General features: G+C 38.5%; 1 protein-coding gene across 3 annotated transcripts in view; it reads right to left on the bottom strand.

Annotated features, from left to right (window-relative positions):
- The window catches only part of LOC141005186 (1-phosphatidylinositol 4,5-bisphosphate phosphodiesterase gamma-1-like), a 34,634-nt gene that overhangs the window by 10,755 nt on the left and 9,470 nt on the right, over nucleotides 1-14,409 (bottom strand). For 2 of the 3 annotated variants that reach the window (XM_073476971.1, XM_073476972.1), the window contains exons 2-15: nucleotides 11,699-11,848; nucleotides 10,307-10,400; nucleotides 9,023-9,070; nucleotides 6,506-6,590; nucleotides 5,242-5,322; nucleotides 4,561-4,595; nucleotides 4,143-4,215; nucleotides 3,964-4,059; nucleotides 3,754-3,872; nucleotides 2,532-2,617; nucleotides 2,169-2,289; nucleotides 1,857-2,025; nucleotides 315-434; nucleotides 107-214 (exon numbers count right to left, since the gene is read on the bottom strand). In XM_073476971.1, the coding sequence (XP_073333072.1) occupies nucleotides 107-214; nucleotides 315-434; nucleotides 1,857-2,025; nucleotides 2,169-2,289; nucleotides 2,532-2,617; nucleotides 3,754-3,872; nucleotides 3,964-4,059; nucleotides 4,143-4,215; nucleotides 4,561-4,595; nucleotides 5,242-5,322; nucleotides 6,506-6,590; nucleotides 9,023-9,070; nucleotides 10,307-10,400; nucleotides 11,699-11,848 (1,385 nt within the window). Of the gene's footprint in view, nucleotides 1-106; nucleotides 215-314; nucleotides 435-1,856; nucleotides 2,026-2,168; nucleotides 2,290-2,531; nucleotides 2,618-3,753; nucleotides 3,873-3,963; nucleotides 4,060-4,142; nucleotides 4,216-4,560; nucleotides 4,596-5,241; nucleotides 5,323-6,505; nucleotides 6,591-9,022; nucleotides 9,071-10,306; nucleotides 10,401-11,698; nucleotides 11,849-14,409 lie in introns of those variants that run through there. The other variant, XM_073476973.1, reaches the window with a different exon arrangement.

Genomic DNA, 14,409 nt, shown 5'->3' with positions numbered 1-14,409 from the left:
GAAACAGACAGAAAACTGCATCATCTTTACCTGAGTAAGACCAGCATCACCAACACAGTTGTCGTCATCATCATCATCATCATCATCATCATCATCATCTACCTACCTCTTTTGCTTCCTCGTCTTCCTCTTCATCAGCTGTCTGGTAGTGAGATGTCTCCTCTGAGTAGTAAATCTTATTACTGGTCAGGACAAAGTAGTGCGGAGTCCACGTCTGTAAATCAAACAAAGATGCAGATTAGTAACATCATACAAAACACTGACTGTGTGTATTATAAATAAAAACATGAAATCAGGCACTCGGACACACGCACATGGTCAATGGGGTCCTCGAGGTAAAGGATGCCGTTCTTCAGAGAGTTGCTAATGTCGTTTTCAGAGTAGCTGGCTGATGACACCTCTTCATAAAGCGTGCCTTCTACCAGTTTCTTGTGCTGCAACACAGTGAGAAAACATGAGACTCAGCCAGAACAATGTGGGTGACCTGTGACCTGTGACATGCAAAACATTTTTTCACAGTTCAGACCAACTTCCCCTCATCCACCATTTTTTTATGGATGTCACAGATCTTTTTCAAGGATGCTGTAACTTCACCTTGGCTTCCTAAGGTGTGTTGTTGGTTGTAAGCTACCTTACAGCCAAATTAAACAAAAGCCGGATGGTAATTCAGTGCCTGGATACTTTTAAGGGTGTAGCCCACAAAAGTGGGTCAATTGGAGGGCCTGAAACCTACGCTGAGCCACGATAATCCCTGTTGTAGGACAATGGTCCCAGAATTAAGTGTGATAAACAGTACTCTTGTCATGTAAGACCATTTAATGACACTGATAGCATGATAATATACCAAAATAATGCAAGTACACCCTTTCAAAGTGCAATAAACTTTTAACTCTTACATTAAAATAAAAAATAACATATCCTAAATAAATAAAATAAAGTGTTATAATGGGGAGGGAAATCCCTGCAAGTTATTCTGGCGTCATGTAATTGGTGACATGTCGGTGACATTTACATTCTGTAAACACAAAAGGCGAGATGAGGTCATATATATACATCAATAACTTAATAAGAATGATAAGTCAATAACTTAATGTGCGCCTACTCTTAAAATGACTTGGTCTCGTCCAGCAGTTCTCAAACTTACAGGCGGTTCCAGGTGCGATAAAATCAGAACAAAACACTCCCCCCCACACCATCCTCTTCACTTGCAATCAGGAAAAATTAATAGCATTTCAGTACCTGAAACGTACTGAAACATACCTGATGAAGCGGTGTACCGGAAAAACACATTTTTTGTTCTAATTTTGTCGACCCTTGGTCTTCTTTTACACACTTATTGATCCACAGGCGTGCAAAAGATTTGCTCTATGGTTCCAGGTGCCACAAAACACTACTTTTAACATACAACCACACATACACCTATCAGCACGCCCAAAGACAATCTGCAGATTTTTTAATTTTTTTTTTGTAGTTTTCAGCAGTGACCCAGAAGGAAAATCTGTGGTCTTTCTTTCATTGTAAACAGATAGACTATTTTCATTTAAGATAATAAAGATTGTTTTTGAGCAAAAGAAGAAAACACTACATTAAAACAACCTAAAATTATCTCAAGCAGGTGGAAAAACATATTTAGTACTTAGTTCCTCAGCAGTAAATCTAATTTTGACCTTAACACATCACACGACATGCAGAAGAATATGTGTAACGTTCTGAGTTTTACAAGCTGCAATTCTACTCGTTTAAGCTCTGCAGAAAATCTGTGCCGTTGTCTGCAGAATTCTGTGGCCGCAGATTCTGTGTGGGCCTCCCATCAGTGATGCTGGCTCAATGCTACGTATGTGTGTGTTTGTGTGTACCTTGATGAGGATCTTCCTGCGGAGCTGGTGGGGTGAGGGGAGCTCCTCAGCGTTGTTGTCGACCGGCTTGGTGAGCAGCAGGTCTCCAAACACCTTCTTAAAGTGTGTGGCCATGTTCCTCTGTTGGACCACGCTGCAGTGGTCCTCGATGGACAAGATGACAGGATACCTGCACAAACACAGCGGCAGGAAGTGAAGAGGTAGGAAATGTATTTTTATTAAAACTGCCGTCTGCAAGTTATCCCATTTCTACACAACAGCAATAGTGATGGAGAGGGATAAGACAGACTTTATCCTTCTTAACCCACTTACTCAGATGTGACAAAGGCATGTTCTTTGATGGTGTGCAGCACATCCAGGAATTTGATCTTAGAGGTTAAAGTGTGGCCGTGGTAGATGATTGGCAGGTCGTCAGGTCCATCCCAGCAGTCCACTAACATAAAAAAAATACAGATTTAGTTACAAACCTCTCCTGAATCATATTTCCTCTGAAGACCAGAACAGAACACAAAACAACACTGTCATTCCTTATGTGGCCAGAGTTTAAGGGTGTATTACCAAAGATATCTGAATAAGCAGCTAAATATCAACTTCACAGTAACAGGCTCTGTGGATTTCTTGAATAAACCATTTCATTTTCCTTGTGAGTTAAAGTCAAATATTGGAGACTCTTACGTTCAATGCAGCGGCAGCCCATCCTCAGGCAGCGGGCGTAGGCTTCTAGAGATGATTCACTGGAGAACTGGTCACCTGTCAGGTAGCTGAGAGAACAAGAACATGGGAACAGTTCATAACAGCAGTGGAGGAATTCTGACTGAGGAAATGTAACTATTTGCTGTCTTACTGACAGTAAGGTAATAATATATGTGCCTTCAACAGCTGCAACCATTGAGAATTTGCACTACTGTTAAATGTGGTTGGTCAGTTATTTCCATGTTAAAGGTACTATTTGGGATGTCAGCTGACCTGTCCTACAAGTGTCAGTTTTTGACAAGTTGGGAGACTCAAAAAAAATCAACTTTTCTTACAAATAGCAGCTTTAATCACTTATTCAATAAAATGTTAAGAAAAGACAAAATGCTATAAAATAGGGAATAAATAAAAAAAACAAAACACATTGACAAGCTGTGATTAGAATATTTTCTTGCTTAATTAATTGCTTATCATGATTTGTCAATTCAGTCACAATTGGTGTTGAATTTTCATCTAATCTACTTATTGATTGGTCAGCTAATTGTCTCAGAATTACATTTGTATCAGCCGAGTTTAAAGGTACACTATGTAGTTTTTGGGAAGACATTTTAAGTAGAAGAGAAAAACCTTCACTGATTGATTTTCCTGCTTTAACTAAATAATGAAACTGTCTTCATTTTCATGACTGAATAAACAAACTGACCTTAAAGGACAACACAATTTATACTGTTTTACTTTGTTTATATGTGTCTGCCACCTTTCTAGTTTCAAACAGTGTTCTGGGACCTTGTTTTCCTCTGAGAACAGCTTGTTTATTCACTTATGGAAAGATAGATATTCTGAGTTTGCATCATTACCTCATTAATTTTGTAAATATTAAAATTCTGAGTTGGAATTTCTTCTCCAAAACTACATAGTGCCTCTTTTAAGGACTGTAGATGGGGGAGTTACAACAGTATAGAGAGCTGCTACGTTCAGCTAGCTGTTATTTACTTCAGTGTTCATGCTAACTGCTAATCAAACCACGCATCATTTTTATTTCTCGATGTGTTGAAAAATGCTCATGTGCAAGTAAATGAAACAGATTTGGAATTGTTGGAAGGATAAACTGAACCTTGTTAATAATGCAATACAATACAATAATTAAATGAATAACAAGACGTGACAAGGTATGAACATTTGAGACACAACTGTTGAGACTTACGTGTTGTGTGAAGAGGAGATCCAGTACTGAGACAGCGGCCTCTTCATGTCATCAGGAACAACAGTCGACAGTCGAGGGTCATATACAGAGTTCTCTTTGGAGAACAGGAACGTCAGGAACTACAAACAAAAAGCAATATGATCAGACTGTAAGGCTGGAAAACATCTCTGCAGTTTATTTCAGTTTTTGTGCACATTTGTGTCTTTGTACCTCGTCCAGTTGTAGCATGGGCTCAGGCTGCGGTCCCCCTCTAATGTAGCCCATCAGGAACTCTCTGACTCGACTCAGATCTGACGCCCAGGAGTCCTGAGACAAGCCGGATAAAGAAGTGAGCACGAAGCAGTTTTAAGACGAACAGTGTGGTGTTGTGCTGGGTGGTGGATTTGTACCTTCTGGTCCATCTGCAAAAACTTCTGGAAGTCATAGAGGGAGATCTGACAAAGCTCCGGTCTGTCAACATTCCTACAAACACAATGATTTTCAAGATGTCAGACAGAGGAGGAGTGAAAGTTAAAGAAAAGTTCAACTGAATGATACATTAGCATCTGTCTGGCAACTATTCTTATTTAATCTACCTATGCCAGTTCTAATGATGCCATGTTTTAGGTTAATGTCACGTAACGTTAAGCAAAAGGTTTAACACGTTAAAAACGTTAAAATGTCAAAAACACGTGGAAATGTTTCACTTTCCTGAAAACCAAAACCTTCCTTGGAACACTGGTAAGTTAAACTGTACAGGTAGAAGAACAGGAGTGGGGGACGTGAAAACAAAGGAGTGGAGGTAAAGGTGGAGGTGGAGGGACTCACCGCAGAGGGAAGGAGAGCTCCAGCTGCTCAATAATCTGGGGACAAGAGGGGAGGAACCAGGTGACAGACGGATGGGAGGGAGCCAGGTGAAGCATAAACAGTAAAGGACAAAGTGAGCGTGGTGCGGTGCGAGAGCAGAAGTACTCAAATGCAAAACTGGAGACTTTAAACTTTCCTCAACTACATTTCAGATGGAGCTGACTTCTATATGATGGCTGAAGAGGTACATTTTTACATAGAGCCCCTTTAATTCAGAAAATGGAGCAAGAATGAAATTTTAGAGATAATCTTATGAATTTAGAAAAACAGGGTAACATTTTTTTCTTAAGTGTGAACACATTACACTTCCATGGATTAGTGTCTAGCATCTGCCATTTGATTTTCAGGTCATATGGAAATAAATGGAAAGCTATAGCTGCCAAGAACATTAAAAAAATGCATATACATTCAAAAAATACTTTACAGGCAGAGCATAAATGTGAAGTGCACATGATTTGCAATTAAGGAACTAATATATGGTCCTTTAACTCTGACTGGGACAGTATCAAAATAAGTGCTCGTTCCTCTGAAAGTCTGAAAGCATAGCTGGCAATGGAGACCATCTTCTGTAAGTAAAGGATTTGAGTACTTCTTACAAGATTGTGCAATTGTGTTTGTGAGCAAAACCAAATCAACACTCACACTCTTCTGAGCGTCAAACATCAGCGTCCTGTAGAGCTGTGCGAAGTTGGGGTATGACAAGTCGCTCCTGGCCTCCACCTCCTGTGGAAACATGGAGGATGTGAGTTAGTGCGATATGAGACAGCACTGTGGTCGAGTTACAACATCCAGGAGAGGACGTTCAGAGGTGGATGGAAATATAAGACGCTACTGGGGAAAACACCATTTTCATGTCCCGTGCCTAAAGGAACGGCACAGGAAATCATTCCTACCTGGTGGCATCAGACTTTATAATGCACACTCCACAACACACAAATCATTTTTTTAAAATTATTATTAAATTATTATTACTGTAAATAAAACTGCACCTTATCCTCTTGCACCTTATGTTCCACTTACCTTTACTCCTTGATACTTCAGCATTTATTTTATTTACCTCAGTATATCTATCTATCTACTTCTGGTCAATTTTAAGATTTTGGGCTATTTTGCTTCTACAACATCTCTTCTTACAGACTAGAGGAAAGAAAATATATATTCAAGTGTCTATTTTAGCTCAGGTTGCTCTTTAAGCAAATGAATGCATATTTAATTATATGGCCTCATTTGCATAATTAAACCATGCATATTAGAAAACTTGTAATACAAAAAATAATTGTCTTAATGTGAATAATTAACTTTGGAAGTCTCATAGTCATATCTATTATTAATGTCTAAAAAAGTTTTGAATCTTGCAATACATATGTTTCAAAGCTGTTTTCTCAAAATTAGTTTTCTGTCACTCTCCAGAAATCTCCACTTCAGTAGCACTTTTCATCCAGTTCTATTCCTCTCCATATTCTGAAGGTTTTTACAGTGTTTTATTCGTGTACCATTCATAAGCTGATTTAAAGAACATTTTATTCCTAAAAACGTGGCAAAATTATTCTTTTTTATGGCTGTTGACAGTATTTATGGAGTGATAAAAAGAGATATCTTTAATCTTTAATGTCCCTCTATAAAACCCTTTGACTCTAACATGACAACAAAATGAAACAAGCATTTTGAACCTGTTTTTATCCAATTCATTTCATTTATCTGTTCAGATTTCTGGTCCAGGAGATCATACAAAATAGTGCTTTTTTAGCTAGATAAAGCCTCATTTGCATATTTAAACATATAGTTTTGAGAAAACTTGTAATACAAAAAATAAAGTCTTAATGCAAGAGGTTTCATGGTGATTTATATTAGTTAGAAATGTTACCATATTCACCTGCAGCATCTGCCATAAAGACTAAAGACTGACCTGTAGCTTGTCTTTGAGAAAGCGCATGTTGGGGACTCTGAAGTTGATCTGAGGCAGCAGCGTTTTCACATCCTTCACTGTGATGCTGAAAAACAAACGAGGAAAGATGCTTTAAAGGAGTTTCTCTTAGAACACACTGAAGTAGACCGGATAATTCCAACAAAGACAAAATATTTGACTTGGCACCTTTAGAGACCCGATGATAATGAATGCGTTTTCACCAGGAGATGGCTCTGTGTGGTTTGAAGAGCTAAAGTCTCCAGATTTCTATGTTGAGTGTGAGGAATCATGTAAGGTTTCATTGTTCAGGCTCAGGAGGGATGACAAGAAGGTGACACGTCTCGTCCTGGATGCAGAGATTTATACAGTTTTACTCTCCGTCTCATGGCTTAATATACCACAACACTTGTTAGAGGAACTATTCAGTGTTGGTTGTGCTCCTTTAGAGGAATTTGTGGCCAATATTAAAAATAGCAAGTATTGTCAGCCTAAGTCTTAAATTAATAAAATTAATGGTTGCTACGCTTTCATATATTTTATTGGTTTAAATCTATAAAGTTAAGCTGTTTCCACCTTTCTTCCTTTTCCAGGAAGAAAATGGAAATTTAAATATTTGCTAATCCACAACAACTGTGAAAACTCTCTGATGTGAAAAATCAATGTGATGTACTGTCATGACTTTACTAAAATATAAGAGACATTACAGATTTAAACCAATCAATTTGAAGTATTATTACATTTTGAGCATTTAAGACTTAGACTGACAGAAATCACAACAAATATAAACTGGGAAAATTCATTTTACAGTAATTCATTTATGTTCAGTATTTAGTTGTAATTTTACAGGAACTGCTTGGCAACTTTTGCTGCTGGACATTTGACCTTTTTGTTTTTGTCAGTACGGGTGGTGACAGCTTTGTCAAGTTTTTTTGTAAAATCTGTTACAGTTCCTTCTGCAGAGTCGTTGATGTCTTTACCTCTATGTGTTTTTTTTCTAGGACCAACAGCACATGGATAATCACTTCTGCTGATTAACAAAACACATGCAGCCCTCAGGCGTCAGTGAGGAAGAGAGAAAAGCAGGTAAAGTAAAATAAAATAAAAATCCAGGTCAATGCTCTGAGGCAGGGAGGATCTTTCGGGGTCAATGACCGCTGTCAATGCCAGGTCTGATTTGTCTCTCCACCCACTTCCCTCTGTCTAGCTACTGTTGCTGCTATTTTCACAGGAGACAGGAAGTTGCCCTCTCCCAGCCCAACGCATCACTTCCTGCCGCTTATCAGGCGGTGGCAGGCTGTTTGTCCTGGAGCGGCTTCCACCCAAACAGAAGCTTATTAATGAGAGCACGAGAGAGAAAAGATAAAGAGTGTGTGTGCGTGATATGTATGTATGAGTCTCATGTTGTGGATGTGTGTGTCAGGCTGTGGGGTATGGAGGACCACAAGTGTCAAGAAAATATGAATAAAGCATTAAACTAACTGTACAATAAAAATAGGCATTAATAAATTAGTTCACAAATTATGTGACAATGTAATTACATGTTTTTGAGCATCACAACCTTCGCGATATGACTCAATTCACTGTCATAACTGGAGCCATTCGGTCTAATAACATTTGGAAAGTCTAGAAGAGCCGCACGACAAAATTATTTAATCCCCATTCAAGTTAGCCACGTGGTAAACCGGAAGTTAGCCGCCTCGGTTGGCGGATCTAGTGCGCTCGCTGCAGATGACAATAACCAATCAGAGAGCTTGTTACATCAGCTAATTTGCATTGTTTTACCTCATTTTACCAGCTCAAGGACCAAAGTGTCACAGAAAGGCGAAATGGAGAAGCTAAAATGAGACGCTAAATGACTAAGCTAATGGAATAGCTTATAAGATAAGGAAAAGCAGCGAGTAAATGGAAATGCAGTTAGAAAAGGAAACTGCACTTTTAAATGCCTGATTAAAATCTGTATTCTTAACTCAGTTTGTGAATCCAGCTATTGTTTTTTTGTCTTTTTAAACTGCATTTTCAAATAGATTTTTAAATTCCATGATTTATTTATGAATGTATTTTTAAATGATGTACTTATTGACTGTTAAATGTTGTTTTTGTAAATCCCTTCTTAATTTTAACTATTTATTGATCGATTACTATTTCATTTGTAAATTCTATTTATAATTCCTCTTTTCATTGCCCATTAAAATATCAAATAATTAATTACTTTGTAATTTAGTATATTTATTAATAGACTAATAAATTAATTTGTAAACTAATTTATTAATGCCTATTTCTATTGTACAATTAGTTAAGTGCTTTATTACTATTTCCATGACACTAGTGGTCCTCCACAGTGGGGGGTTAAGGTCAGAGCAGATCCCTGACAGGCCTCTAACAAGCTCTTTGATGACATCTGGATCTGGTTTCACCTCGACGTTACACCTGCTGTGACCGACCAGCCAATGAGCATCCATCACAGGCTGCAGTAACAGCTACGATTGAGTGTTGACATGTTTGTGGAGAGTCACCCACCTGCCCTCATGGTTCCTGTCCATGACCTCAAACTGTTTCCTCAGCCACCTACAGAGGGAGGACGGAGAGAGAAAACATGAAACTGAGAGGGTGATTATTACAAGAAGCCAAGTTGAACTGAAATTAAATAGAAATCACACGTTTCCTGGAGAACATGAGTGTGATTGTGATGGCTAAAAACACTTTACTGTAAGAAAATCAATAAATGTCCCATGTTACTTGTGTCTTGTATGTTTAAATATGTAGCCATTATGTAGCTAAGAATACACAGATTGTACACAATACAGAAATGTGAACATTAGATAAAAACGGGTTTAACATTCTGGTGTTCTCCAGTCACTAGTGCTCAGACAAAGTTGACAGGATGTCATTTAACACAAACCTACAGACTAGAAGCTTACAGATTCCATAAATATGTCCACAAACATTTTATTCTATTTTGTTGAATGAAAAAAAAAACATGCACAGCAGCTGTGGTATCATTAAAGTTTATATTTCCGTACACTTTCTACTTTAAGCAACAAGTTGTAGGTGAGTACTGACAGTCTGAACTGGGTCTTTGTCAAACATGGTGAAAATAAATCCCATTCACGTGATCTGCTCCCCAAACAGTTTACACAACTGTCATAAACAGACCAAATTAGCCATTTCATTTCCTCTGACCGTTTCCAAACTTATACCGCTCACATTATGTCAACAACAAAACTGTCCGGCACATCCTCACAACCTCTCTCTGTTCTGCTGCTCACACCACAGAAGCCAAAGCTGCCCCCGCACATTCATCTGGGGTAAATATTTTCATCCCAAAACAAATATTTGTCCTGTCCTCCGACCAGCACCTCCCTTTCCCGTCCAGGTAGCTACTTCTTTTGATCTGACCAGATATCACTTCATCACACAAACAGAGGGTGGAGGGACGTGTTACGAGCTTTATAAACACACAAATAAATATTTCAGTGATGCACGTTAACGACTCACCCATACCTAATCACTTCCATTATAACTTTGACAAAATAAACTGAGGGGTCCACGTTGAGTATTTTACCAGCAGTTATTCATGTTTGATTACCTGTAACTATTGATTTTCTGGCATTTTAGCCTCAAAAAATTAGTTAGTCGATTTATTGGCAACAATTTTGATAATCAGCTAATTGTTTCAGCACTAAATGCATGCTACAAACTAATGGTATTCTGCTTTCAAGCCTTCATCAGGTGAGTTTTTGTCATCAAAGTATTCCTTTCAGTTATTGTGCATGAAGAACAGTCGTACACGTCAACACACACCTGTCTATCTGTTGTGGTGCGGGCGCTCTCTGAGTGTCAGTCATCAGCCAGTTGAGACCAGTGATCCACATGTTGACCTCCTCCTCACTGAACGCTGCAAAGACACAGAGAAAAAGATGATACAGGGAAGAAAAGTCAAAAAATGTTAGACTGAATCCTTTAAATGTCAGAAAAGTCAGCTAGAATTAATGTTTATTTAAAGGTTCAATATGTAAAAACTGTCCAAGTCATAATCAAAACAAATATGGGGCATCATGTTACTGCTGCTAACTGCAGCTGACGGTTGCTAGTTAGCTCAGATAGTAATGCAGCTAGGCATCCAGATTGGGAGCTTGGATCACTGGGGGGCTAATGTTGTTTATACCACTATCACAGGAGTTTTGGACCAGGACCAGGGCTTAAGAAGCTAATTCCAAGTTTTTGGTTTTATTTCTGTAGTTTGTCCATTATATTTAATGAGTTAATGACTTACCTTGGCTGGAAAAGCAACAGACAACACACCTGAAATGATGGTGATAAAAAAACTGTATGCATACTAGGGCAAGCACAGTAGGTCAAACTTGATCTACAAAGTCTGTAAACCGTAGATTGACAGCTTGGGTAATAATTGATCATGTGTTGGTTTTTCTTGACCCACAACAGAGATGTTCATGTGTTCAAGACCTCAGAAATATGCTTAAAAATTACTATTGTATTATTAGGACTGCTACCAATGATTAGTTTCATACTCAATTAATCTGTCAATTATTTTCTCAATTAATCAATTAGTTGCTTCGTCTATTCAATATCAGAAAATGAGGAAAAATGTTGATCTTAGTTTCATCCTCAAACATCTTGTTTTGCCCCAAACACAAAGATTTACTGTTTACGGTCATAGAGGAGGATAGAAACCAGAAAATAATCACATTTAAGAAGCTGGAGTCACAACATTTGGATGTTTTTTCACTAAAACATTACTCAAACTGATAAATCGATTATCCAAACAGTTGGCAAGTAATTAAATAAGTTAAGGATTAATCATTGCTGTAGTTATTATTAGAGAGAACTGGTGGTCAAAACTACAAACATTAGACCCAAGGTGGAACAAACCAAATGAATCCTTTTGATAAACTTTCTAAAATGCCTGTTTTTAAAGCAGAGTTAATAAAGCAACTCATAGGCTGAACTCATTCTCACTGTGAGTTATCTACATACGAAAACATAACTTATAAAGATGATTTAATCACACAGGAAGTCTTTACTTTGTGGAAATATGTTCTGAAAAGGAAAGGAAATGTAGTGTGACCTCTAATAGACAGGACTGTGAAGAAAATCTCCAAATAAACAGTTAAGTGTGAAAATACAATGGGAATCACAAGAACACACACACATGTGCAGTGTATACACACTGACCAGCCAAGCTGAGTGTCCTGAGGCGAAACTCTAGACCGTACAGCACGATGAAGCAGTGGGCGGCGTCCAGTTTACGGGCCTCCTCCGGGTAGCGCTCAAAATCACGGGAGCCCTTCCCCAACCGCAGCTCCCGGATCTCCCGTATGTCGACTGGAGGAGGGAGGGAGGAAGGAAGGAAGGATAGTGTTGCATGAAGACAAATATGCACGACCATAAATCACACTTTGGCACGTTGTTCATTTCCCTGCCAAACACACAGAAATCTGCTGCCGGAGAGCTGAACAAATGTACTGTGTGTACTGTGTGTGCCGTCCAGAGAGGCCAAAAACAGACGCACAAACATTTCAGCTGTCGGTGGCAGGATGCTCCGAAAGTCTGCAGAGGTTTTGAGCAGCAGCAGCCAAACTAAGTTTTCCTTCACACTCATCTGAGAAAGAATCCCTCAACCTCATGGCTTAGGAGTGTTGAAACAACTGAACTGGATCCCTAAAAGACCAAAGTGAAGCCCTGCCGAGCTACAGTCTGCTTGTGCACCATCATGACTTAGTTTATACTAATTTTATTAATTAAACGTGTTTATTGAGGCTGCTTTTGCCTGTACCTAGTTTTAGTTTGTGCCTCACATTTAGAGGGTTGGGAAATAATGGATCACATGTAATCTGGATAATAAAATCAGATTTAAAAAGTAATTCACTATAATCAGCCAGTGATATTGTCAAGGATTACTTGAACATATTTTTGATTGTGTCTTTTAAATATAGCTGTTTGGAGTCTGACATTCAGAGTGTCTTGACAAGTTCTGCACTTTGTGACGGACATACTTGTAAAAATACTTCCGGACTCCATCAGCAACACCACGCTGGACACTGGAGCTTACAGATCCATTAACTGTTTTTTATTGATATGAGTTTATATTCCTTTTTATTTTCACTGAAAATATGATTACGTGCTCCTCTGGTGTTACCAGAGCAAAGATTAAAAAACAGCAGCAACAAAACAAAACAGATGAATCTATAAGTAATATAATTCAAACTACTGTGAATACACATTTTCTTTACATTGGAAATTGAGATGTTTCAAGAGAAAAACAGCATTTTATTACATGATGTGTATGAGTGTCTATTTTGTATGTTGTAAGCATGCAAACCTCTTGTGTCTTCTCATCTCTTGTCATGGTATCACTTCATTAACTTGAACTTGTTTCACCTGGTCTGTCATTATCTGTGAATGCTTCCTATTGGCTGTGGGCACTATATAGGTGTTTGTTTGGAGCTCTGATGAAGACCCAACGGTCGAAACATGTTGGCTTTTTTTAATTTAATATAATTCTTATTTAATTATCAGTCATCTATTTGTGTGTCTACATGTTACTGTATGTGTCAGTATGTGATCAAGGCAAGCTGTTCAAACAAATTGCCCCTGGTGGGATTAATAAAGTTGTGTGAATCTGAATCTGAATTATCATGCTAACATTTAATAACTAACACTGAACACAAATTACAGCTGAAGCTGAAGGGAGAGTCAGTAGTTTAACTAATGAAAACAAACTGGATGAGTAAAAGTGGCCCAATAAGAACCTAGAACTCATCCAGCTGTCATTAAAGTAGCTCTATATATACATACAGTAAATACACAGTATATCTTTGTTTTTGTGAGTCATCAGTTATCAGTCATTGTGTGTTCAGTAGAGCTGACTGAAGCCCTGTTAGTGTCAATCACACCACTGGAGGAGAGGAGGATCTGATCTACTGGAATACAGCTCAACTGTGTGTTTCCTTCCAAATGGTACAAAATACATCCCAAAACAAATTAAATTACATAGAAAATACTCAAAACAGATTCAGTGGTGTGCAGTGTTAATTCAAAGATGTAAATTCAGGATTTAAAATCTGCATTTGTGTCCGGTTTTGTCCATTTATTTCTACATTTAATAAATAATCCATGAAATGAACAGTTATTCAGAGCTCATTTAGCAGCAGAAGGGTTAACAGAGTGGCAGAGTCAGGCGACTGACCACAGAGTATGACGTAAACTCTGGACTCCACTTTGACACTTGCAGCAGTCGACACACCCACAAAGAAAACCCCAGCGTATTGACTTAGCAGATGTCTTGTGCAAACACACAAACATACACTCATAGATGCCCTGCCATTCACACACCAAACACAAGCCTACTACACACACACACACAATTGAAGAGAAAGTGAGTCCTTTAAGCCTGGTGCTGTTCTCAACTACAGAGAAACTACAGAGGAATAAAGTGGAGATTATAGAGCCTTTTATCGTTTGATATCAAACCTCCCACTAGGACGAAGTTATGTCCAACAGGTAGACAAAGAACAATCCGAGCCTGTTGCTGCTCTTTATCGGGGCCAAAGCGAGCCAAGAAACCTGGTTCCTATCTGCGCCTCCTGCATGTGGAGATGACAGGGAGCACATTTGGCATGAGATTAAGAGAGGTCCATTATTCTCAGATGTAAATGTGTCTATACTTCAGTGGGAGCGGGTTCAGAGCTGGAAGCAGCAGAAGAACACATAAGTGAGTTCTTACCCACAGATGACCTGCTGTTTTAAAGTTTCAAGGAGAATACTGCAACACATCCTGCAAATCACAGTTCTTTCATGTTGCACAGCACAACTGCCTGATGATGATATTCTTTAATGTTCTTATTGTCAACAACTCCCAACAAAAAACAAGCAACACCTAAAGT

This window comes from Pagrus major, chromosome 11 (assembly GCF_040436345.1).
Source record: "Pagrus major chromosome 11, Pma_NU_1.0".
In the NCBI taxonomy this organism is placed as follows: domain Eukaryota; kingdom Metazoa; phylum Chordata; class Actinopteri; order Spariformes; family Sparidae; genus Pagrus; species Pagrus major.
This window is presented reverse-complemented; position numbering and strand designations above follow the sequence as displayed.